The sequence below is a fragment of the Dicentrarchus labrax genome, unplaced genomic scaffold (genome assembly GCF_905237075.1).
Source record: "Dicentrarchus labrax unplaced genomic scaffold, dlabrax2021, whole genome shotgun sequence".
NCBI lineage: Eukaryota > Metazoa > Chordata > Actinopteri > Moronidae > Dicentrarchus > Dicentrarchus labrax.
The window spans coordinates 7,986,432-8,014,316 of NW_026136717.1; the positions used below are offsets into that span (position 1 = coordinate 7,986,432).

Below are 27,885 nucleotides of genomic sequence, written 5' to 3' on the forward strand. Positions count from 1 at the left end.
TCCAGTGTCACCAGTTAATGCACTTTACTCTGATAAAATGTATCAACATGCCATTAAATTAAGTGCAAATATTCATGTTCTCTACATGCTGACATGTCATCATTAGGTCATTTGACATTGTCCAATACTTCTGACCAATCGACAAAACCTAATGACATTCCCATCAGCTCTAGAAGTACTCTGTGTTCGCTGCTGATTTGCATGCAAGCAAATGTTTACATACAAACGCGATAAAGTAAGAGGTTGAACTTTGTATACGTTACACCTGCTAAACATCAGCAGTTTAACTTTGTCACTGTGAGCATATTAGCATGACAAACACACCCATAGCATTAATTTCCACATTTTATATTTACTTCACCTTGACCGCTAAAGATCAGAAACTGCATTGTATCATTGTAAAGTTTGGCCACCTTGATATTTGGTTTTCTCACAATGAGCATAACAGCTTCACAGAGCCGCTAGCGTGGCTCTAGGCTCTTCTACCTCATTAATACCTGCTATAACCATGCAGTCTGTATCCTGGATGTCTTGTCCCCCTAGCTTATTCCTGTCCCTGTCAAATCCAGTTCTGTATGTATGTATGTATGTATGTATATATATATATATGTTTTAGGAAGTAGCCAATGGCAATGTAATCCATTTGGGAGAGTGTTTCATCACTAACATTAACTCTTAGTGTCTTTATTTGTCCTTCAAGGGCCAAAGAGGGGTCCTGTTGCTTTAATAGGCAGTGTAAATGGTTTATGATATGGCCCCCATTCTCACAGAGCATTGTGAGTTCTCTGATAATCCTTTGACGATAGTTGTCCACAGATCTCATTGAAATCTTTGACATTTTTTTTGTCACTTTAAACTTTGTAATTCATTAGAATTTTGCCTTAATTATATTAGGTAATTAATATTTAATTTTGTAAATTTACTGTTTTTTGTTTTTTTTTCTTGACCTGGGACTTGTTGGTCTTTACTCTGGACTGTACTCTGTAAGAGCTGACCGCAGTGCAGGCAGAATTGAGATAACCAAAATGCTTAATACCAGGTGTGAATGCAAAGTGCTGTGAGCAGATACAGATTGCATGTTGGTCCCACCTGCAAATGGGCTCTTAGCCTTGTTTTCCCCTCAATTAGATGCTCTCAGGAACAGGTTCCCTCACTGTGTGTGTGTGTGTGTGTGTGTGTGTGTGTGTGTGTCACTGCTTGCTATGCGGTTTGATCTAACTGTTACTAATAGGATGCTGCCTGTAGTGAGGGTCAATGTAACGCACACTCTCGCACATTCAGGTATCAAAGTCTTCTCTCTCCTTAATCCATCCTCTCTTTCTACACATCCATCCATCTCATCCTTCATTCCTCCCTCAGGCTCTCCCCTTCATCTGTCTGTCCTCAGCTGACTCACTGCATCCATCTTTCCACCTCCGTCCATCTCTCCATCCACTCTTTCTCTCTTTCTTCCTCGCGCCATTGCCTCCTGTTCCGTCTCCCTCTTTCCCTCCACCGTCCTTTCAGCCCTGTCAGTTTCTCCCTCTGTGTGTCTGCCGTTCACTCTGTCACTCCCATCACTCCTTCTCTCCCCCTCTCCGGCCCTCCATCTCCTCCAGTCTCATTCTCTCTCTCCCCCCCCCCATCCATCTCATCTTTGTCATTCACATTCATCCTCTCTTCTCCCCTTTCCCCCATCCTTGACATCTGTCTATTCATTCATTCACCCCCCCCCGTCTTTTACCTCACCTTGGCCTCACACTTCATCTTTTCTTTGTCCCTTCATGAACTTGTCCTTCTCCATCCTCGTTCCCTCCATCTGCCCTCTTATATCCTGCTGTCTTGTCACTTTCCAGATCCGTCTGTCTCACTTGCTCCTTCCTTTCATCTATTTGTAGAGGCTAAAGACAAAATGATAACAAGCTTAAAGGACAACTTTGAAGTAATTAAATCACATTTGCAAAGGCCAGCACACAGCCAAGCATTAAGTCAAATCCTTTCTGCATTTGCTTTGATTTGCACCCATGTCAAAAAAGTGGGGAGCATGTATTTTTGAGGACAATAGCAATAACGTCACATGTGACTTAAAAAATCTGATAATGATACAATCACATTTTTATTTAATGCTAAAACATATAACACATAAGGCAAAACATTTTTTTATAAAGATCCTTGTTACTTGGACAAGACAAGATGACATTTTACAATAAACTGAAAAGTTAACTTGTGAAAATGGCAATACTGTTTCTAATTTACTTCAAATTTGAGATCTAGAGAAATAATGGATCCTGATAGTGAAAGAACCTCACCTCAACACTGGCTGCAGCTGGATGCTCCAACAGTTAATAAGCTGCAGCAGTACAGGTTCATGTAATGTTTCCTGTCTTACAGCTAATCTCAGAAAACAAGCTATGCCCCAAATCCATACTGTTATACCATACTAAACACAATTCTAAGAAGCCTTTGAGTATATAGTGTGTTTACACTGGAATAAATGTACCCAAAAAAGCCCGTATACCTATTTAAAAAACCTTTTGTGATGTTGATGCAGTACACAATGTAATGCACAAAGTAAATGGAGGGAAAAATAAATCTAAATATAATATGAAAAATAAAAAGTCTTAATGGAGGAGTAAGTGCTGCAGGAGCACAGAAATGACGACCTTTCTCTTTGTGAAGAATAAGCATAGTAAAGTTGCTGTTGGATTGATGTCTGATGGTGCAGCTATTGTATAATTTCTAGTCAATATTAAACAGCCTGACTTCTCCAACGGAGAAAACGGCGTACTACAAGAGAGTGTATTGTACATACTTTAGATAGTATGTACTGTAAAGCTGGGACACACATTTCCCACCTTTGATGATTACAAGACAGGTTGTGATCAGAGCAGACAGCTAGTGTGGAGTATAAGACATGTTGAGGCACAAACCTGAGACTCAATACAACCATACTCTACCCAGTCGGGTTAGACTACAAGATTTAGACCCGAGTCTGGTCTGGTCTGGTCTACCAGGAACTTCAATAATTTCTTTGGCATTTCTGCAGTCTTTTGTTACTTATTGAACGGTATACGCTGATACTAGCAAGCTAAGTTTCCAAACTCGAACTGCCATTTGTAAAGAGGAGCTGCAGTTACGAGTCTGAACTTTCCACCTCAAACTTTACACAAAACCATCTCAACAGTTATTTTCCTTTCTTTTCCATGTGTCCTCCCACCTTTCCTCCTCTTCCTCTCCTCTGCCACTGTTCCTCACACTCCCCCTTTACCTATACTGTTTCTTCGTCCTCTGCTGCTCTTCTCTCTCCACCTTCTCTGGATATTGCTTTGATTGTTGTCATATCTCTTGCTTTTCTACAGCAAGCCTGACAAGGTATTTTACTTTTTTTTTTTAACTGAGAAGGCACTTTTCACTGCTTCTTTTGCTCTCTCTCTCTCTCTCTCTCTCTCTCTCTCTCTCTCTCTCTCTCTCTCTCAGCATTGGTAATGGGTGCGTACACAAGTGTCAGTGAGGAGGCGGAATACCACAATCTATAATCAGAATGAATGCACTGGTGTGCGCACACACACACACACTCTCATTCACAGATGCATACAAAAATACGCCCCCGTATTCAAAAAATTTGATGTCTGAGGCATCGACGAAGACACACATACGCTTGCACAAGGAAAAAACATTGCACATGAACATTATACAAATACCTATTCATCTGTCTTCCTGCATTACTGAATTCCTGCACAATAGAGGCCATTCTGTCTGTCTACTTGAGTGTGTATGAAATAGACAAAATGAGAGATACACGCAAGTGTGTGTGTGTGTGTGTGTGTGTGTGTGTGTGTGTGTGTGTGTGTGTGTGTGTGTGTGTGTGTGTGTGTGTGTGTGTGTGTGTGTGTGTGTGTGTGTGTGTGTGTGTGTGTGTGTGTGTGTGTGTGTGTGTGTGTGTGTGTGTGTGTGTGTGTGTGTGTGTGTGTGTGTGTGTGTGTGTGTGTGTGTGTGTGTGTGTGTGTGGCTTGTGGACGAGACTCTTGTCTGTTTGAAAGGCATAAGCGTGAGTGTTTTTGTGAGACAGGGAGACCACCTCTGCATTCAACTCCAGCTCTGCCTTTGAACTTCTCTTCTCTCAAGGTTCAATTTGTCCATAATTTAGCTGTAAACGATCTTTCCTTTGTGCATTGAGTGTGTGTTTGTCACTGGCAGCGTGCATTCAGCTAGTGTGTGTGTAGTGTGCATGTTTCCGTCAAGGGACATTGCACATTTTGTTAGATTGGTGGACAGGAGTCTTTTAGATCCTAAAGTGATGTAATTATACCCCCAGGCTCACGCTGTACTGTGTGTGTCTGTGTGTGTGACGGTATGCTGAAGAGACAGTGAGAGATTGTGTCCCTATTTAGATGACACGGCACAAGGATAACGTGCTCTCCCCTTGAATGTGGGGCCATCTGAGTGTGCACATGTGTCAGGTGTGTTAAGTCCAAACTTTCAGATGTGGCTCCCCAGGAAATCAAATCCCACTGTTTCACCGTGTAATTATTTGCAGACCTTTCCGATTCTGTCCAGTCCCAACACTTCCTCTTAAACGCAGAAAACGGTTGACAAGTCAAGCATGTTCACATCTAGGAAACAATTACTTTTCCCCAAAGGCAGTGCTTACACTGAGTCTGTGCACCGCCCCATCAAGCTCCATCAATTCAAATCCCAGCAAACAATTTCTAAACTTATACCTAAGTTGAACCATGTCTAACCTTTATTACCTTAGACTTACTATTTGATTTATGGAGCTTTTTGGGAACACAGTAAACACTGGTTGTTTTAATGTGAACCTTCCTACTACTTGTTTTTTCTGCACAGACCCGTGGCTGCTGACCAACTGCTTTCATTAATGCTCTGGTAATTACATTATTGAATGGGGTCGGGCGTAATTTAATGCCTCAGAAGTTTCAAAGTTCATTCTTCACCTCAGACACTATGCTGTCTTTGTCAACTGCTTTTTCCAAGGTTGAATTAAATCTGAAAATATAAAATTTTTGAGCCAACATAGACGAGGAGTCCCAAAAACTCTCAGTATAAAAATGGATTTGACATCTTTAATTAATCTACTGATAAAGATTATTTGATAGGATCGAACAGCCTCAGAACAGCCAGTAAATTGACCTTGAAGTGAGATTGTTTTATCAAAAAGTGAAAGTTGATCGCTATAAATGTGTGTCTTTTTTGCACACACTTTTATCGTGAAACAAAACATGTGAAAAGAGCATGAGCATGTTTAGAAGCTCTGATTGAAATTCAGTGCTGTGTATGCACTTTTTGGAATTGATACAGTTGTATTTACCCATTTTCTGATCAAAAAAAACAATCACCAAAAAATATCTTAAAGAACTTTTACAAGAAAATGTGACTAAAACAACCTCAACTCAGGGTCCACTCACACTCTTCATTAATAAACAGCAAAATAGTGTCAATTGTGTCACAGGTTTTAAGAACAGTTGCTGCAAAATCAGTCATTTTTGGCTGCAATGATCTAAAAAAAATCCCACTACAGACTCTGGTGGAAAATTAAAGGAATGTCGAGTATACTTGGCAAACAACAAACGTTAAGGCACTGCCAGCTAACTGGCAAGTCCAATAAAATTATTTGGGTCATGATGTTGACATCAAAATCCATACCCTCCAGCAAACCAACATAAGTGTACCTTTAATACTGTACACACTTAATACAGCTCAGTAGTAGACTGTGTTTGCATGCTTTTCTTCTGATATAGGATGTCAGGCACATGCTGAACTACAGTGGATTGTGGGCAACTCATGTATTATATTTCAAATGAGAGTGACAGGACATGATTTACTAACTTAACCAGTATTGGATGTCGGCAATAGAATTTGACTGACGACGGCTTTTGAGGACAGATAACTACATTTTGGATTGAACCCATGATATTTTGTACAGCATCTTTACTTCAGTGTTTTCTTGCCAGTTTGTTTCTATTCTTGGCAGGAAAAGAAATGCCTGTGAAGCAGCTTTTAACCCACAGCAGAAGACAATGGATCTTTTTCTACTGCAGTAAACTGATAAATAACATGTTCCCAAAGACAATCAGCATAGTACAGAGAACCAAATCTTTACGGTCATTAAACAAACTGTATCAAATCCATCATAGAGACGCTGGGTGACTGGGTGCTCATTTTAAAACAAAAATCCAATAGTGTGCAGATATTATATTGACAGACAATGACAGCCTTAACTGTCATCTGCATTTATACCACAGCACAATAAAGCAGTCCTTCTGGAGTGCAGATAATAAACCTGTTCATACATGATTGTGTTGAATGTGATTAAATGTCACGTTTGAGTCATCTCAGGATAAGTGCACTGCATAGACAACCAGTATTGATTGCTTTAACAGTGTAATATTGATTGTCTATATTGTAATATTCTAACATAACTGGATGCATCACATGTCCATTTTTCCCCATTGAAAGCCAATGTTGGTCCGATCGAGTGGAATGACAAATGTCTGATTCCGATTTGTAATAAAAAAAAGTAATTACTGTATCTCAGTTTTGTTTTAGTGATGTCAAACAAATGCCCTGAATCTGCTGCACAGTCTTCAGTGAAAGTGAGGATAAAATTTGGACTTGATATTATCTAATACTTCATGTTTAATAGTGCGATTTTTGCTGGTTATGAAAAAAATTGCTATCATTACATCCTTGGTATGAGCCAAGTGAATAGCCTGACGTGTGTGTGTGTGTGTGTGTGTGTGTGTGTGTGTGTGTGTGTGTGTGTGTGTGTGTGTGTGTGTGTGTGTGTGTGTGTGTGTGTGTGTGTGTGTGTGTGTGTGTGTGTGTGTGTGTGTGTGTGTGTGTGTGTGTGTGTGTGTGTGTGTGTGTGTGTGTGTGTGTGTGTGTGTGTGTGTGTGTGTGTGTGTGTGTGTGTGTGTGTATTTAGGTGTAAATACAGCAAATGAGCAGATGAAGAGGCTGCCATAAAGTATTGTTTTTAGAAGCGCTGCAGCACGATTGTGAGTGTCTTTACAACAGAAAACAAGAGCATTTTATTGCTTTTATTTTGACAATTTATCAGATAAAAAGCGAGTGTTTGTGAATAAATTTTGATGTATGTCAGGAAAACTGAGTTAGCATTGTTTTAGGCTTTATTGCTTTTTAGGATGTTTGCTTGAGAGAGAGTGCAACATACGTTTTCTTGCTTCTGTAGCATGTGGATATGGTTTGCACTTGCGAAAGAAAGAAAATGTGTGTGCTGAACCTGGTTATTTGTCTGTTTAGGCGAGCTAATTAGTCTTAAATGACCACCCTCCATCTTCATCAAGCTGCGAAAGAGTGACAGAGAAGGGAGCTGGAGTGAGGAAGAAAGAAAGAAAGAAAGAAACAATGCCTTGCGTTAATTGACAGAGGGTCTGACAAACGTGGGGTGGAAATGGAGTGAGGGGAAAGGACATGAAGTGAATTAAAGGAGTGACCACAAGCTGCTGAAGGAATAAAGCACAGCAGCCTCGCCGGAGCAAAGTTTCAGGCCTGCGTTGGTTAGATAGGTTTGATTCTGCATTAATGCATTCCACTGTGAATACATTTCACGTCTGCAGCCATGCATTGTAATGCCTTTTTTCTATGCTTCAGTTTGTCATTGAGCCTCTTTTTTTTATTTTTTATTTCTACTTGTCGTCCGCTTTCGTCTTCCTTTATTCTACACCGTCTTTCTTTCTTTCTTTCTTTCTTCCTTTTGTTCCCTCCTTGTTGAATGTTACATATAGCAGCCAGCTTCTCTAGCCCCATGCTCTTGGCTTTGATTTCCTTTTTGAACGTGGGAGTTGGACGAGTTGCTGCCACATCAGCAATTATCCTCCCTCTCTCCCTCTCTCCCTCTTTCCCTCTCTCCCTCTCCAGTTTTCCCAACTTGTTCATGTGTCTTGGCACAGTAAAAAGATATTGGGGTAAAGGTCAACTCACCATTTTTATACACTCGTTTAACAATTAACATGCTCACACTAGTTACATGCTTGTTTTGAAAAATGGCCACTGTCGTCTCCTCCTCCACCTTGTGAAGAAATTCTCTTCCTTTTTATTGTTCTTGCATCCCTCTTCTTTCACCACTTTCTCCCTCTGCTTATCCTTTCTTAACCTTTCTCCTCCTGATCTCTCCTCCTTTGGACTTTCCTCCCCCTTTATATTTTATTTATTTTGCTCATGGCTTATTGAATCTGTTATTTCCCCCCCCCCCATTGGCCTCTTCCTCCTCTTCCTTACCCTCCTTTTCCTCTCTTCCCTGCATGCTGCTGTCCATTTCTGTTTCCCTCAATGCCACAAGGAGAAACACATGCAGCAGTAAACAATCTGCAGCATCTCCTCTGGCCACACACAGGGTGACTGCGAGTGTGTGCGTCTGTACATAAAATCACCATTGACAAGGAAATACTGCTGAGCTGCAAAGACGACATGCATGGACGCTCTGTAATAAGCTAGATAATGGTTATAATAATTGTAACTGTGTGTGTATGTGTTTAAGTAAATTGTTTGTGAAGTAGTGATTACCTGAATCAGCCTTTATATTACAATATGCTTTGATGTTTGTGTAAAAATTCAGACAAACGCATGTCTGTAAGCACTACAGTATACAACTGAATCCAGCTTTTCATATTTAGCTATTTTGTGTGGTTTGTTTGTGTGTGTTACAGTGTACACACAAGTGTTTGTGTGCGCCTGTGTACTCAGAGGAGTTTTGTTTGGTTTTGTGAGCACGTCATAAAATAATTTTAAGGTGATTATAATTGTGCAGCGAAGCGTACAGTGAGTGATTGAGAAGTAAGCAGATGAATAAGAATGAGTGTGTGTGTCTGACACCAGGGGAGAATCTAATTTGTGTGTGTGGGTGAGGAAGAGAGAGAGTGAGTGTTAAGGCTATTTATGATAATGGGAAGGATGCTTATCATGATTATAATCACAGCCGTCATTGTTTTTGGTTGAATGAAATGTTTTTTTTTATGCACACGGCCGAACTTGACTCTATTGTAACATTAAGGCCTTTCAGTGTGACATTTTAGACATTTACTGGACTGTACAATAAGCAGATCAAGATAATTACTCACTCATGAATGGAGATAATTGTTAGTAGCCATTAGCAGTGAAGAAATAAGGAGACGCAAGAAAGCTCAGAATGCAGAGAGCTGGAAAACAATGTAACTGGTTTAGCCTTTTCAGCACTATTGTTTGCTCAGTTTTAATTCCCTTTATTTACAGGCGGTTTGCAGTCATGTAGTAGTAGTGGTAGTAGTAGTAGTAGTAGTAGTAGTATACAAATCAAAATATTGTGTGTCACAAAGTGATTGAAATTCATCTGGAGGGGAACTGACTTGATATTGACGCTACAGAAAAAAGTCAGGGGATCACCATAGTCAGTAAGATTTCTCCTCTGGACACTGAATTTGTGTAAAATAAATTTAATGGTTGTTGAGATTTTTCAGTTTGGACTTATCTGTGATAGACATCAGAGATACTGAAAATGTTATTACTGGAAACAAAGGGTTAATCACCTGCAGTGTCAAGATGTGCCATTATGCACCTTTGCGAAACACGTCAGCAACAATTACAGCATATTGGCTCACACTCCTGTCTTTGGGTGGTGGGGGGGTTCCTTCCTTTAGCACAGGTAGCAGTAGTAATGTTATAGAAGGTGTTTCTATGGAGACTACCTTACTGTACGTTTCGTGTGCCACCGCGCTCTCCTTTTCACATGAGATCCTGACAAGACTGAATACCATTTAAACCCAAGGCTGGAATTAATAAAATCCTAATTTGCATGAATTAGCATGACCTAAATGATAAATTAAACTGTAATTTCCATACGTTCCGTCCAGTAATCCCCTTTGGATTCCTCCTAAGCCTTTTCTGCAGGCTCTGGGCTTCCGAGCCAAGTCGTATCAAAGACTTGACGAAAACCAGAGGATTCAGCATCAAAAGGTGGTGGATCATGGGTAAGGCCCTGGGACAGACATGCATTTGGGGATAGCAGCAGAGAGGGGATGGGGGGTACATCAGTCTTCTCTCAAGCTGAAAACACAAGATTTTTGTCTCCTGCATTTTTTCTGAGCTTCAAACGTCAAGTCTGCCTCCAAAAAGGGGCAGCAAAAGCTGCTCTGGTTGAGCTGAAGACTCACTAATGAAGATGTCAGATTTATTTCTGTCCTCATTGTGCAGTCATGAACCACAAGGGATTTGTCAAGCACCGATCCACTTTGCATGACACACTCTACATTCGACCCGCTGAAGCCTGTGAGAAAGGTGCTCGAGCGTTGTCTTTTTGAACCGACCAATCGCAGGTCATGTTTGTCAATATTCTTTGGTTGTCACTCCCCACACACCAACTAGCAGACTGGATACCAGGCACCACTGCTTGCATTCAAATGATTCACCAGCCTGTTAGTCAGAGAACTGTGAGTGGAATAAAATGGGGTGAAATGACAGATGAAATCCCTCCCAGCTAGACGTAAAGGAAGCTTTGCCGCTTTGCTAGGCTGTCTTGCATGCAGCAAGCTTACCTATCGGTGTATCACACTGGGTACCCTGTCGAGAAGATAATTTTATTTTAAAAGTCGTGCACATGAATTGTCTCTGGGCCTCTTTATCTGCCTGTCTGTGTTGAGAGAGGCTTCTCGCACATGCTAACACAAGCACACATATACGTTCATACATCAAAGATGAATATGCAGTCTGCTCAGAGCTTTGGGTTTAATTAGTAAAAACCTGCTGGGCTTTGGTATATTGAGAGGAAGAGACCCCGTGACTCCATCCCGGCTGCACACCCATATCGTTATGCAGCATGGTCCATTTGTCTAAAACCTGTAAATGAATATTCCAGCACTGAGGATGGCTGCAGATGTTAAGTATAAATGTGCGTAGACACAATTTGATGAGCTTCTGCTTGTGTTTGACAAGATGCATGTAAATTTATAAACGTGTTTGTCTGCATGTATAAATAATCATTTGCACAGGTACCTTAGTGCATCAGTGAGTGCAAGCATGTTTTTGTGAAGCATACATCACTTTCTCTGAAAATACTTATTTTATTTAAGATATGGATTTATTATTACTTTAGCACTTATTATTGAAGGCCCATTTATGTATTGTTTTTATCTCGTATTCTAACCCATGGCAGAGGAAGTATTAAGTGTATGCATGTCTGTGTGTGAACTGTCTTCGTCACGTCCCTATAGTCTTATTTCCATTTTTATTCCACTATGTGCCTTATTCTGAAGCCAAAGATCAATTTCCATGTGAGTGGACAGTAAAGATTTCTATTCTATTCTTGAAATCATATGTAGGAGTGGAGTTCATGATGCCAACAGTATATTACACAAGGCTAAGGCAGGTGATACTCTACATTTTGTTATTCTTTATAAATCCCATTAAAGGCTAAAACCAATAATGAATTGATCCTGCTGAGAAGTATTGCTTGTTTCATATTAGCCAAAGCCTGTTACAATTTGTTCCTCTGTGCTGTTTAGATTGTTGTCCAAACACTATTAAAAACCCATCAGTGAGCCACACCACTGCACAGGATGACGTGTTCCTTCATTATGATGAGCGTAGGCACTGTAGCCTTTTTTCTGTCAATCCCACATACTGTCCTGCTGCAATACTCACTAGATCATCAAATGTGTCCCCAGCAAATGTACTATTTACTCCTGTTTGAGTCATATTTGCTTAAAAACTGCAATGTCCATCTGTTTAGGAAATTGCCTAGCTTTTTATGAAATGAAACTATATATGTGTGACTTAAAGATGTCCTCAGTAAGAAGCAATATGCTTGTCAATGAGTGCTGCAGACAGATAATTGTTGGCTCTAGTCTTTTCATGTGATTTTCTTTTTTTTAAGTATTTTTTGGGGCTTTTTATTGCCTTTATGATAGAGACAGCTGAAGATAGACAGGAAAGGGGGACAGAGAGAGGGGATGACACGCAGCAAAGGGCCGCAGGTCGGATTCAAACCCTAGGCCACTGCAGCAAGGACTCAGCCTCGGTACATGGGTCGCCAGCTCTACCCACTGAGCTAACCGGGCGCCCCTCATGTGATTTTCTTAATAAGAAAAATATAGAATAAGCCCTATCTTTTAACATTTCTGTTAGACACGAACCTCCACATGAAGCCACACATTCAGGATTTACAGAAACATTTTTCGTCTTCAGATTGATGGCTTTGCATTTTGCAATTACAGAATGTGTAATTGCAGACTATTGTTGTGACTATGGACCTTACAACTGAACTTGACTTGTTTAATTGGTTTCCTGCAGTGCTACCCAGGGTCATGAAAATGAGTATGCCTTATTCTTTTTTAGGTTAAAAAGGAGTTTCCATGTTAAGCCTCTTTAAGTCTTTTTCTTACTCTGTTTTTGTTACCCATTCTCTTTCTTTCCCCCTCACTCTTACGTTGCCCTCGTCTGTGTCTCCCAAGTTACTCATCTTTCTACACACCTCGTCTTTTCCTCTCTGCTGTATTTTAGTGTAGATTTTTGTTTAATTGGTCATGTGAATACTGTGCGCACAAACGGAGCAAAGTTACCTCTAGTTAAGGGTAGCAAGGCTGAATTGAGTTATGTCTCTGCCTATCTATTTGCTGTCTCTGTTTTCTCTTCCTTTCTGCTAGCTTGTGTGCTCATACTTCCCTCAATATTTCTTCTTTCCTCACCCGTCATTCTTCTCTTCCATGTTGTATTTATTGCATACCATTTCTTTCTCTCCCAGCTGTTCTCCCTGCTCATTGTTGCCTACACTTTATTCTGCCACAGCTCATATTTTACACTTATCATGCTATCTGTGCTGGGTCTGTGACTCATATGTGTCATTATGTGCGCGTGTGTATCTCTATCTCTGTGTATGTGTGTGTTTTTGATAACAGGCATGTTGTGTTTTTCCATGTGTTATATGTGTGCAGCTTGTTGGATATCTTTTTATGGGTGTGCCAAATGTGCAGTGTGGTTGCTGATGCATTTTTAACTACTTGTGTACTTATGTGTGTGGTCGCACAAATCTATGAGTGTGTGTGTGTGTGTGTGTGTGTGTGTGTGTCGGGGGGGGGGCTTATTTATCTGGCTTCCTTCTCTCTGTATTTGTGACTTCCACTGTGCAATTTTCCGAGTGAGAGAACTTGGATTGCATTTTATCAGGCCTATATGGGCTTTTGCATTTCTTTGGTTTGTGTGTGTCTACTGGTGTGCATTTGTGTGTTTTGTATGGACCTTCCTGCAGATCTGTGCTACACATAAACATCATCCTTTTAAATTATTATCCTGATTTAAATAGTATGACTGACTGTATAAGTGAGCTGTGATGTCCCTGATTTTCACAGCTGTGAATAATTGGTTATTTTTAAATGAAATTCGGTATGTTTGCTACAGTTTATACCAAAACTTTACATGTTCTTTCCAAATTTAGGAAAATTTTCGTATTAAACTGCTTATCTTTCTGGTTGTTAGCAGCAGATGAATCCCGCATTAACAAATTATCAGGTTACATTGCTAAGTTTGACCATTGCAGTTAGTTAAATCATTATACTAATTATAATTGGAAGTAGTTAATCCGTAATGAATGAATTGTGTGTCCAAAATAACCTTTCATTCCTTAAAGTGGTAGGAGAAAAAATATGTGCTACAAGTAGAGGATTTCATACATCTACAGCAGTTGATACTTTCCAAGGTCACAAAAAATATGAATGCTGTTGTATGGTGGGTTTTTTCTCTGAGATACAGTACCTGGAATACACAGATAAGAGTGAAGCACACAGAATAGATGCATGTTCAAGTGTTGTGTAGGTGTTTAAAGTGGTTATTCAGGGTTCATGGGAGCTTGTGGGCCTTTGGCATTCACTATTTAGGCACTTTTGGCTGTGTTGTGGACTGAATGCAAACAAAGCAAAACTTGTTATTAGAGGAACCCACTTGACAAACTCAATGCCGTGTTTCTGCTCACTGCAGACTCAGGCCAGGTTTCCACCTGCACCGTACCCCACCATACCAAATGGAAATATGACTCAAAAAGATGTATGTATAGATGGCAGTTTTCTTATCTGTAGGGTTATAATCAAAGGAGTTTCTAGGGTTTGTGGTTGTATTTCATTTCAGACTGGGTTCTCAAGAAAGAGCAGGACACAGTTGAGTCAATATAGAGCCATGGAGGCAGACATCAGGTCAATATCTAAGTTTAATCAAGCAGCGGGTGTCTTCGAATGCATCCCAGCACATCAATTTTACACATCAATCTAGACCTTATGTGGGAGAGCGCTCATTCTTACAGGTTCCCTAGACTGCCTTGAAACACTGCAAAGTTAAAAGTTGAGACACAAGTCAAACGCAAATGAAGAGTGAATCATACAGGATATAAATCTGCTGCCAATAGAAACTGTTGAAACTTTAAAGGCACACCTTAGGCAGTGATCTCAGATCAGGTGTTTGGCCTTTGACAGTAGATGGTGAAATCTGATATATGTATGAGGTAAATATTAACACATTAATCGAGTGATAACAGTAACTTTTTTTTAATTGGCGAAATAACATGACAAAAAAGACATAGAAGACAAACAAGATAGACATAATGGAAATACAGTGACATAAAACAGTTATAATGATGTATGTAGTGATATGAGTAGAAATTTTATTAGATTAAGTAAGGTGTGTGTGTGTGTGTGTGTGTGTGTGTGTGTGTGTGTGTGTGTGTGTGTGTGTGTGTGTGTGTGTGTGTGTGTGTGTTGTGTGTGTGTGTGTGTGTGTTTTTGTGTGTGTGTGTGTGTGTGTGTGTGTGTGTGTGTGTGTGTGTGTGGAGTAAGCAGTATTGTGGCATGTGTAATATAATAACCATTACAAAAAAGTGATACTAGTGTTGAAAATGATTAGTCGATTCATTGATTGTTGACAGAAAATTCTTATGCAGTTGTGATAACTGATTAATCTGCGGCTGGCCAACCATGTGCCATAGAACAACAGTCTGCAGGTGTTTAATTCCAGTTCACCTCAGACGGTCATTTCACTCATGAATTCCTTCCCCTCTACTTGAAGGAGTGCTAATCAGTGGGTGGAGTCTTTGGTTGAAATGAAAGCCTCCAGACAGTTTGCTCTCCATGACACATGGTTGGCCACCCGCGGATTAATTGTCATTTATCGCCTAAACATTTGCTGGTTCTGGTTATGAATGAGAATGATTGCTGGTTGTGGCCCTGCATGATACGTTTGTATAATGTAGTGGTATTAATGGACTGAATTGATTTTTTTTTGGGCTCCTAAATGAGGGCATGACAGAAGTTTTATAACCACTCTTATAATATATCTTGTTGCACTGATTAGCAGTTCATGTAGTCCTGGCATAAGATGGAGGTTGTCAGTGGATCTCAGAAACCAGAATTAAGACTACACTTCCCCAAACCTCTGTTACATTTTAATACTTACTTAATGTTGCTCAGCCATTTTGCTGTTTGGTGCAACAAAACAATAGATGATTGCACGTCATGTAAAATGCAGTCTGAAGACTGTAGAGGTTGCCAGACCTCTTAACAATGCTCTTGTTTGTTTATGGTAATTATCTGTATCATAGCTGATGTGACAATGACTTATGGTATTTAAATAGTGTGTTGCATGTTTTTTGCCAGGGACTGGTTGTGATGCTTTAATGACTGAATAGAAGAAGCTAATGAGGTGATTATTTTCATTCCTGATGGTAACGCGGTGCTTTTATAGTATTTAATTAATATATATTGGCAGAGGAATGCTGTGTGTATTTTATGTGTTTGATATGACACATGTAGGATTTTTCTGTATCAGGTTTGTTGAGAATACTGTATTTGTACTGTATTTAATTTCTCCCTGTTTCTCTCTCTCCCCCCCTTCTCTCTCTTACTTCTCCTCCTCCTCCTCTTATCTGCATGCACTGTCTCTCTCCTTTCGGCCTTTCTCATCTCGTTCCTCGCCGCCTTCTGGACGGCAGAGTTATTTTGCATTCCTCTCCTCACTCTTCCATCGGCTTCATAACAAGGAAAGCAGGAATTAATTAATAGGTTGATAGTGAGGCCTGAGAAAATAGGGGAGAAAGCGAGCTGAAAGGGAGAGGAAATCTAATCAGATAGCTTCCTGTTGTTGTGTGTGGGTGTCTGCTGGGGTTGGGTGTCGTCCATATTTGTTACCCCCCACCACTGCCTCGTTGCCTCGTCCTCCTCGACTTATGTCCTCCAACGGTTGTCGCTGTTTATTCAAAACAGTTTTTTCTTCTTATTCACTTAAACATCCTCATCTTTCCTCTCCTCTCCTTTCCATCCATCCTTTCTCCTCCCTATTCAGAGCTTCTTCCTCACTGCATGTTAATAAACTGTGATTAATTTCCCCCCCATCCCCTTTTCCCCCTCTCCCTCCATCTCCAGCCTCGTTCTGTTTGCATTTGCGTATCGAACAGGCAGCATAGTTTTCATGCTGCCAGCTAAATTGATGTCAAAATGCCATCCTCATGCCACAATGATTCAAATTTCTTATTTCCTCCCCTCTCTCGTGCAGACAACTCATCTCTCCCGTCTGTCTCTCCATTTCTCACCTCCCTTAGCCAGGCTCCCTCTTCTTTCTCTTCTGTTTGCTGTCTAAAACAGTCTAATGAAATTCATACAAAACAAGATGGGAGGCTCGATGCCTTCTTCCTCACCACCCTCTCTGCCTTTCTCTCCGTGTCTTTAGCTTCATCTTTGTTTTTCTTTCCTATTCTCTCTCGCTCCATTTACCCGTCTTTATTGTCCTTTCCATCTGTCCTTCACACTTTCCTCAATCTCTCTTTCTCCGCTTATTTCTCTCTATAGGCCACCTTTTCTTTCAAGTCCTATTCTTCCATTTTCCCCTCTTGATTTCTACGGTTGTCTTTGTTTGTGTTTATCCATCCTTCCTATTCCCTCGCTAGCACTTTCTCTGTCGTCGCCTGCTTTTCCACGTTTCTATTCCTGCAGGCCTCACTTGGAAGCATGTTGGCTATATTTCCATTTCTTTATTTGTTTGTGTGCGTGTGTCGCATGTGCACATTTGGTAGACAAGAGTCTGCATTAGTTTTACCGAAATGAGAAATACATTTCTGCTTTGCTCTTTACCACTTGCCCCGGAGCCATCTTTAAAAAAAATTATTTACCGGAGACACGGTTTGTGCGAACATTAACAGACCTGGATGCCGAGCAAAAAAAAAAAAAAAAAAAAAAACACACACACACACCCTGATACAGTGCAGACTAGTTGCCACACTAATGAAGTTATAAAATCAAATGCATACCGAGGCCATGTGCAGGGGGAGGGGACGGGGTGCTGGAGACAATGGAAAATGAAAGGAGGAGAGCACAGGAAAGGAGGAAAGGAGAAGACGGAGAAGAGAAAGAAAAGGGGCATTTAGGAGAAAGGAAGAGTGAAATTATACATATGGTGTAGGAGACTTTTGTGCCCATATCGTCCTCTGTAGCTCACACTTTCCATCTGTTCCTATAGAGTCATCTCTGCTCGTCTGTCACTTCCTTCCTCAACGCACCCACTTTCCTCTCTTCCTCCCACCCTCCCTCCCACTTTCTACAACTTTTCCACCCCTCACTTCCTCTCACCCCCCTCTTCCACTTCCAATGTCTGCCATGAATTTAAAGAAATAGTTTGACATTTTGGAAAAAAGGCTTATTCTGAATTCTGAATATTCTGGATAACAAGATTGAGCCCACACCAATGTCTGTCTGTTCAGTATGAAATTACAGCCAGCAGGCACTTAGCTTAGCACAAAGACTGGAAACAGGGGGAAACAGCTGGCCTGGCCGTGTCCAAAGATAACAAAATCCATCTACCAGCACCTCTAAAGCTAATTTAATAACATGTTATATCTCATTTGTTTAATTCATACAATATACAAAGCCAGCTCTGTTGTCAGTCTTTATGCTAGCTGAGGCTAACCGCTCCTCGCTGTAGCTACATATTAAGTACACACACGAGTGATATTAAACTTCGCCAAGCCAGTCCTTTTTCTTCCTTATACTCATTTTGCCTTCCAAAATTGTTTATCACAGATGCTCTCTGCAATCCCACCTCCTCTCCTCTTTTCTTCCCTTCCTTATTATGTCCCTCCCTATTTAGCATCTTCCACCCTGAGTCATTCCTCCCTCCTCATTTCAACATGGTCATCCCTTCCTTATCAGCCACTTACGCGTCTTATCCCTCTATCCCTCCTTCCCACTCCCATCCCGACTCGCCTCCCTCCACTCCAGCCTCTCTGCCTTCCACCTTCGCTTCCTCCCACTGCTTCTTTGCCTTCATTCCCTTTGTCCTTTTGAGCGAGGCTGGCCAAATCCAATCTTTTCCACACTCCCACTTTTCCCACTTGCTCTTTCAGTTTTGGCAACCAGTTTTTTTTTTTATCCTCTTCTATACTCCCACTGCCTCTGCTTCCCCTCACTTCATTTTTCGCTCTCTTGCGTTGAGTTGGGGATGTGAAGCTGTCATCTTGTCTCTTATTTATTTATCTCTCAATCTCCTCTATCCTTGTGGATGCGGAGACTGGAGAGTATAATATTTTCTTTACCTCCCTGGCTTACCTTTCTTCAGCTCTCATGGCCACAACAAGCTTCCGTCCCCTCCTCACTATACTCTTTCTCTTGCTTTCTCTCCCTCTGCCTCTTTTAGTTCTGGGCGCACAGCCACCCCCTTCTCCCTTGCTAACGAGCTCTGAGTGAAACGACTGAAAATGATATGCAATTAGTACTCAGCCTTCATGGTCTCTGTGTGTGTGTGAGAGAGCACATGTGACAGATTGAGACAGAGTTTGTATGTGTGATAGTGTGCGTGTCCTCAGGTTCTAGTGAGTATGGGGCTAATGTACTTTCCATGTACTGTTATAATGTAGTGACGTGTCCATTGAGGGTAAGTCGTGCGTGTCTTTGCATGCAGATGTGTGGAAGTAGCCAATAACACGAGTGCTTTCTGAGGTATTTGTGAATTCATATATGTATATACGTTTTTATGATCACATTCGAGATTTAATGGAATGGAAAAAGAAAGTGTGTGTGCAGGTGCTTACCCCTCTGTCACAGGTCAGTACATTATACATCCTCCACTCTGATCTCCTCAGCCCTAGCAATCTAACCCCCAGCATAACTCAGGGCGGACAAGGTATTTCATTTTAATAGAATTACATTTTAATGATACCTTCATTGCACTCTTGACTCTTGACTTGAGATGACCTGCAGTAATTCTATGGTGATCCTCCTTTAAGGGGGAATTTAGATTCTTGCTTTGAAATGCATATCTGCCCTTTAGTCATATGGAGTCATACGGAGTCATACTGCCTCTTCTGATCAGCATACTCTACCACAAAATTATCTTAAGCAAGTTTTATGTCAGGAATCATGAATGTTGGTTGGGTAACACCATATGTTTTAGTTTGTTGATCAAGCTAGGTTAGCAGCATCATAATACTGAATACACTGATACGTATTTTCACGTAGAAGCCTTGGTTAAATATGTTGGCCATAAAATGAAAAATGTTAGAGGCACTATCTAGAGCCACTGTTTGGTTTGTCCGTTCTGGGCTACTGTAGAAACATGACAGTTCAACATGGTAGACCCCATGGAAGAGGACCCACTCCCTCTGCTGATAATAGCGGCTCATTCTAAGGTAATGCTTATTTTTAGGTGATTATACGTACCAACATACCTGTGAATATTATATTCCATTTCTGCTAATAGACCCTCCTAAATGTTACACACTGGACCTTTTCCAGTGTTTTTCAGATCCGACATGATTGGCACATTTGAATAACCACAGGACATGAACCCAGATTAGGCTAAAGTCAAGCCTTTCTTGCATTTACAGTGCTGGATGTCTTTTAATAACAGAGTTTACATTGTCTTTGATGATAATATTTCACACTATCTAACATGACATGTGGATAATAAGATGTTACAGTCGACCCAGTTATTGCTGATGTCGTAATATGCTGCAACAAAACGCTCTGTCAGGTTTGAGTATGTAAAATTGTTCAGACTTGCTTAAGCTCAGATAAAACATTTTCATCAGAGGATAAACAATATGTGCTTGGCATTGACCTGGGCTTCAGATGAAAGGCTTTTCCTCATCTTTGAAGCTACTTGGAGGGAAACCTGTTAAGTTCAGCTGGAGTTTAGACTTTTGCCAGGACCATGAGAGCTGATTTGACTCGATGTCCTCAAACTGGTGCTTTAGTGCAGAAGGGTTGAATGGAGATTTCCACCAGGGCCTTTCTCCCAAACATAAAGCCAACTTAAGACAGACTTTCGCTTTTTTAAGTTGCTTAGAGAAAATGTGTCATAAGCTGAAGTATGGGGTGCAGAGGTGTTTGCATGCTCCAGACTGTTTAGTTTCCGGGTGCTGCTATAAAATCTGGCTAATATAGTACTTACCGGAATCTAGCCGGTGCTGGGCTCTAAATAATTTGGGCATCCATGTGGTTCTGCAGTGTAATACATGCATCTCCTAGCGAGTTGGTGATTGGTTATTTCATCAAAGAGCAGATGTAAAATATTTACAAGCATCTCAGAAGCCTTAAGCAAGGCTGTTGCATAGAAAGGAGAACCACATGCAAAATAATGTACTTGGCTGCAAGGTACAGTAAGCGCACTGACAGAATTTAAAAGAACAGATTCAGTGAGTAGACATATGTTCTGTGACACTTATGGGGATTTCCATTTTTCTTTTAGATTGTCAGAGATAAAATACAAACTTGGCAGCTCTTCAGAGGCCCTAAGCACAGCAAAGACACAACTGGCAAACAGTCAGAGATGCCGGGCAGGAAAATAGATGCGCAATATTCAGCATGACATCTTCAAAGACTTATGTATTCTTAAGTATTGTCAGAAATAAAGAATAAGTTCACACCTTTGACATGTCAGAGCCGGAAAGTGAGGCAAAACAATGCCCTCGTGGGAGACATTAAAAAGTCAAAGAATATACAAAATATTTAGTTTGACATTTCTTTGCATTTTTTAAGGGAAATGGAAAATAGTGGTTAGGATACTGTAGATGTGTATCCTTCAAAAGAAAGGGAAAGGCATGAAACATTCATAAAGTATCCTAAATAAACAATTTTAACGACTTAATATCTTTGCTGACAAGGTTTTTTCCATGATGTTCTTGGGCTTTTAGCAGACCAGGAAAAAGAGTTTGATTACCCTCTATGTTCCATTTGGCTTGTTGTAATGTGATTATTTGCTAATTTGGGGAAATATGCACTGCTACACCTCAATATCTACTGAAATGACAAGGGCCTTAAGGCAGGTCCTGCATTATTACCCAATCCAATCTTGAGGCCTTGTACTGTAGAGGAGCCCTGAGTGGAAATCTAGTTTTAAGACCTTATTATTTCAGTTCATATTGTGCTTACATGCTGCATATTCCTAAATAAATTTGTGTTTAATCAAATTTTCACCATCTAATTGACACAGAGAAAACCTTAGGCCAGGTAGCATTGCGGCACAGGAGTACTTCTTGGTTCCTGGGGCTCTTGGCAAAGTATAATTAAACTGCCATGTGTAGTCTGCTGTGTGCACGGTGCTTGATAGGTATTTACATGACATGGTACATGCGCAATATGGAGAGAGTTGGAAGAAGTGGGGGTCAGCAGCATTTAGATTAGATTTGTGAATAATCAGGTGGAAATACTTTAGTTAATATTAGTTTTGGTCATTGATAAATACAAAAATCACTAATATTTAAACTCCATTTACTGCAGAGGACTTGAATCTGGATTGAACCTGCTGAATTTTTTAATATTGAATTTTTCATAATCCATTTTATGGTAAATAATTATATTTCTCACACTTTTTGTGCAGTTGGCATATTTATTCATCCTCACATTTCAACAAATAAAAAAAAAAACCTTATTGCACAAAAACAAGTGTAATGCACATATATCTGTATAAAATCTGCATAATAAGAAATGCAAGAACTAACTTTTAACTTATTTACCATTTATGTGCACAAATGAGATAATAACGCTGCTTCCCACCTCCATGGTTTTCATTTATGATTGATGCGATCTGATTTTGTCCTGTAGACCACGTTAAAGAAACAAGATGCTTATAAAAAGCATTTTACATTTGACTCTAATAGTTTTACTGTGCTAATCTCATAAAATGTTGGGAGCGCACACACAATAGATTTTTCAGTTTCAACTTGTTTTATTGGCATGACATGTAAATACATCTGTGTTGCCAAACAGTATAAAAGAAACTAGTGGATGATGAAAAAGACAGTTATGGTAATTGAAATTGAATCTGATGATAGAAGAACATAATTTTGTGTGTGTGTGTGTGATTAATGATGTCTGACGCTCCATACATGTTACATATATAACACATATATGTCATTAAGGACAATTGGATATAGGTCTTGTATTATCAAGCATGGTCATAAAGCATAGAATAGCTTTTGCAAAACTTACAAACATTTATCTCTAATGGTTTAATGTTTAACACATGCAAAGGAAATGTATCTGTTTCAATGATTGGGTTTGCAGTGGAGATAGATTGGATGGTTTTCATGATTTTATATAATCTTTAAGTCTTCAAATGCTGATTCTCCAGTTGGTAATGTATGTGGAAGGTATGGAAGTTACATACAGCTAGCAGTTATTTAATCCAGAACTTAATCAGATCATAATATGCAGTTAAAATACATTGTGCTCAGGCATTTTGTCTCAAACTGTCATCCCCACTGGTGGTGATATTGCCCGACTTTTTCTGGACAGATGTTTCAGGTCAATCCTCCTTACTGTCTGTGGTTAATCCTCTGTGTTCTCTGACACAGAGTTTTGCCAACAGTTACAAGCTGCAGTATTTATTGTGACCACACTCTTGTTGAGCATGTGCTGTAGTGCATTTTCAACTCCTACTTTTGCTGAAGGCATATCACCCTCATCCTCTTCCTGTGTAGTTCGGCCTCATTGTGGAACTTGCTAATGATACGGGGGACTTTTATTATGTAACTGGCTGCACTGAGGGACAGATGTTGCTGCAGGCTCTTTAATTTGTCTGAGTCAAATTAGTATACAATGAATTTTATAAACCCTCGAGGGTCCTCATTCAATCAGTGTTGCCTTATGTTTTCAAAGTAGAAGAATTATGTGAGGAAGAAAAACTAGGGCAAACATGATTTATATGTATATTTATAGTCTGTGCATGGATGCCAAGTGTTTGACTCTCGACTCAAATGTTCAGTTGCGTTGTTTGCTACTGAAATTTGTTTATTTGCATAATATTAAAGATTCCATCTCTATAAAAAGGCAGCCATTAGAACACACTAATATGTCACCTCATAAGTTGGTGTTTTCAAAGTGCTGTTTTTTCTTTTGCCTTAAATTTTATGAATATGCAAATACTCAAAGAACACATTAATGATCACACAAATACTTTCACCATATTTCTGCTTTACTATTTTTTTCATCAAGAATGGATGAGTAAATCCATGTATTAGATAAAGTATTAGAGTAAATGTACGATGGAATGATTGAGTGGAAATCTATCAGCATCTTCTGCAAAAAGAGTAGAAAGGAAAAGTGTCCTTAAAGGGCTGTGGCCGCGAGGAGCTGACAGTGTACAGGACCCCAAAATAAGTCTAGTAAAAGACTGGTATCCTAATTAAGCAATAAAATACTGAGAATAATATCCATAACTACTATTGGGGGGATTGCTCATAAAATGACTCATTTCATCTTGTCCTTTTTATTATTTAAGGATGTGAGTGAGCCGTCTAATTTAAAAAAACAAAACAAAAAAAACAACATATTCATGAAAGTGTAACCAAAACATGACGTTAGCGCCCGTCCAAGTTATCAGGAGTGGATCTGCTTTTTCCTCCAACACATTTCACACCAGGCTGATGCATAATTGTCCTTCTGTTTGGCCAGAATGTGGATACCAGATAATTGAGACATTAAAGAGACGGAAGCCAATACGGTGTCCAAAATCCGACCATGTTTGTTAATGTTTGCTAATGTGTGTGCCGTCTGTCTCTCATTCACCCTTCAAGGCCGAGAGGCTTCCCAGTTGTCTCAATGTATTTATGTTTGGCAGTGGATTGGGTGTAGGGACCCAGCAGTTTAAGGATTATGTGTCTCCACCCTCTGTGTTCGTCCACTGCTGCATTTAAAATGTCTCCAAAAAGCAACAAAAGCAAAATACCTTTATACATTTGGGCTATGCATTAAACTGTGCAAGGTCATGAAGCTTAAACTTGTGAATCTCATTTGAGCTTTACATTTAAATAAATGCATACAGATGAGCCAAAAATTTACGTTAAGGCTAACAACTCATGGAAATGGGAGAAAATAACTTCTCTTTGTCCCTTTTACATTGAAATTCTTTAATATTCAGTAATTGCTGAGTTTGCATAATGTGCCTATATTTGTCCTATTTTTTTTTAGATATGTGTAAATGAAATGTACTGAGTACATGTAAACAGTGTATGTTAGAGTTGATGGGACAGAAAAAATGGGAAAGCACATTTTCTTATCATTTGGAACTGAATAAGTTGAATAATACCTATAATAGTTTTCTTATCTTATCTAATGTCAGTTTTGTATCCAGATAATTATTTTTATATCCTAGGTTTTATAGATATTTTGTAGAATTTTGCATGGCTGTGTAATACTTTACCAATTAGTTATAATGATCTTTATCACATAGCTATTCAGTATATCGTACAAGGAGAGATTTACTTATTTGCTCATTAATATTTGAATTGTACTCACTTCTAGTTAGACACAAACCTGTTCGAGGCTGGGCTTCTTTGCAGTGCAATTCGTTGTGTACATTTGATCAAAAACACTGGTCTAGTTGCTTTTGACTTAGTACTAGTCCTACATATCCTAGGAACTGCTTGATTGAAATTCTTCATAGCACACCTTAGCACCCATACTAATCTCTAATTGAACAAAAGTGATTGCTCATTTAGTAGTTGTTTTGAAACGTAAACCTGGATTTTCCATATCCTGCTTGCTTCCCCAGGAGCTACTGTTTCAACAACATCAAATTATAACTGAAGTGTGTTTTTTTGTTTTGGTTTTAATCTACTTTGTATTTGCTATTAAGAGGTAACCACATGGGATTGTCTTATTGTCACGCATCGCAGATTCATTTGTTCAAATGAGAAGTGCTGGAAAAATCCTCACATCCGCTGCAAATCCACACCCTACCCATTCTGAGTTGAGGCCAAGAATAGCTAAAGATGTTTATACTGAGTAAATGTCCTTACTGGTCTTTTAAACCTTGGTGTAAGCAGGAAAAATGTTCTCCACAGTGACATCAAGGGACATTAAGGGCTATTCACACAATGTTCATGGCTTCAATCAATTTATTCACCTCATTGCCTCTCTCTTACTTCAACAGTGTGGACCTGGTGCATGCCCAGCTGCATGTGTGTGAGGGCCGCAGCCTGCCAGAACTGAACCTCAAACAAGACAAGATCAGGGTTAATGGCTGTGCGATCCAGTGCAGAGTGACGACCGAAGATCCAGCCAGAGGCTTCCAACCAGACACTGGAAGGATTGAGGTAGGGTTAATCCTAAAATGACTTGGAGGCCCTTTGCCATACTGTGGTCAGAGTGACTGTATGTGGTCTTCCTTGACACATCACTTATAAATACTAGAGAAAGTCAGCAGGTTGAGAGATTGGTCAAAAATATATTCTTCATAGTAGTTTTACAGGAAAGAAAGACAACTCTCAGTAATCGAGCCTTGATCATTTATACAATTCGTTTTTATCGCTGTGTCAAGTCAAACAAATAGCCCATCCTACTTCGGATAACAAGTCACTGCTACAACTACCAGTAACACACATACAACATCAAAAACATTACCTGAAAAAATCTAATTCAAACTATGACTAAATAAAGGGCTTTTTTCCTCATCTTCCAGGCCTTTTCTTAAAGTGGCTAACTGAAATGTTTTTATGTTAATAGCCACCTCAGGCATTGTGCATCTGATTTTATCTTACAAAACACACTGTGTGGTTCTCAGTAAAAAGGAGCTTAGAAATCAAATTAAACTAATTTTCTATATCACTGAGATGGTGCAATAAACATGTTCTTGGCACATTCTTTCTTCAAGACTGAGATATTGTCCAGTTTCAACATTGAGTGGTAAAATGCCAGATCCCAGCTTGGCACATTAAGCTATTTGCTTCTAAGATTAATTATACAACATAATTCTCTGTTCTTCTAATCATGCTGTAGGCAGTCTTAGTTTGGTACACATGTCTTTTACACATCAGCCTTGCAAAGCAACATGGCATCACTTTAAAGTCTTTTTCCTTGCCACATGTCAAATGTAGCCTATGTATATTTTGCTAAACATCAAACATAGCCTCCCATTGACATTTAGGCTTGTGAGTCAAGCATAAAATCAACTTTTGAGAGCTTGGTTAATTATGGTGGTGTGGTGAATCAGCCATACATACCAGCAAGTGAGAGCAATGAACTAAACGTTGCAAAGAGCTGCAGTGTGGATTGTTGATTCTCAGTGGGGTCTATAGTACAGACCTCTCTTTCACGTCACAAACAGTTGTTTGATTCTGTGTTGATATCAAAAATATCACTTAATGGAGCTTAATGATAATGAGAGATAACAGAAGGTCCTCATCCAAATGTGTGTGCATGTGTGTGAACATGTGTGCACACAGTCACAGCTGCAGAGATCAACCAGCTCTTGAATTATAGGTCTGTCACATTGATACATATAGTACTTTTAGCACTGCAATTATAAACGTACATTGCCATATGGGGTCTGTGAGTGGGATTACATAATTTCCCTGTGTGCATGTGTATTTCTGCATGACTGAATGAGTCATCTTAATCTTATTGTATTTAGTTTATAAATGTTGGGTTTTTTTGTGTGTATCTTCAGTATTTTTTTAAATGCTTGGAGTGGCAATGAGTATTGAGAGTGTGTCCATGTGCCTTATGGGTGGGAGGACCAGTGATTTTCTTGACAGTGTTCACACATGAGAAGACACAAAGGTCACTGTATGACCGCTGCGTGTATCTGTCCACAAGCACGTCCTGTACATCTACACACCATATATGCCATTTCTCATTGTGTCTCTACAAATCTCTCTGTTGTTGATTAGGTCTGATCCCTGGATGCTTTTTGCCGTCAGGTCCTCTTGCCCTTCACCCTAGACTGTACACCCACCCACTCTTCTTGTCTTGCTTTTTTTCTCTCCCTACCATCTTATGTTCTCTCCCTTTCTTTAATGTTTCTTTTTGATAATTCTCTGTTTGCTTTTATAAGGGCTAAACAGTGTCACAAAGCGCTTTACAAATAATTAAATGGTAATGAAAGACACTTTGAATCAATAAAAATGTCAGATTAGAATTAAACCAAGGTTTAATGAGAATTAAAACAGCCATTTGTCAGAATAAAAACAAATTGAAGCGTGTTTTAAAGATAACGTTAAGGGATAATGGTGATTTTGACCTCAGCAGCGCACCGTGCTTAAAAAGCCTTGGGGGCTCAATGGCTACAACTGGGTTATGTTTAGTCTGTCGCCTAGAATCTGCTAAATGTGGTAGGCTTCTGCTTGAGGGGAAGAAAAAGTGAAATTAAATCTTTAACAGTGCATCAAAGCTAAAAACAAGTAATATGTTGTGTGATGTGCACACGTCAGTATCCTGTCAGAATTCTGCAATCTGCAGCTGAACAGTGCGCACAAGCAGGCAAAGGAAGGAGATCAACGTTATGATAATATTGTCTGCATGTCAAATTTATTGCAATTGAAAAACTATAAATTCCTGGAGAGCCTCTGGTGTCTTACAGTTTTCCCCCCTTCTTACGGCTCGTTGTGGATGCTGGGAATAAAATACTGCCTTTACTGCCTGGTGA

At 39.7% G+C, this 27,885-nt stretch overlaps 1 protein-coding gene across 1 annotated transcript in view; it reads left to right on the forward strand.

The window, feature by feature from the left end:
• The window catches only part of LOC127379184 (pyruvate carboxylase, mitochondrial), a 282,379-nt gene that overhangs the window by 61,612 nt on the left and 192,882 nt on the right, over positions 1–27,885 (forward strand). The window contains exon 11 of the mRNA XM_051428466.1: positions 25,393–25,555. Within this exon, the coding sequence (XP_051284426.1) occupies positions 25,393–25,555 (163 nt within the window). The remainder of the gene's footprint in view (positions 1–25,392; positions 25,556–27,885) is intronic.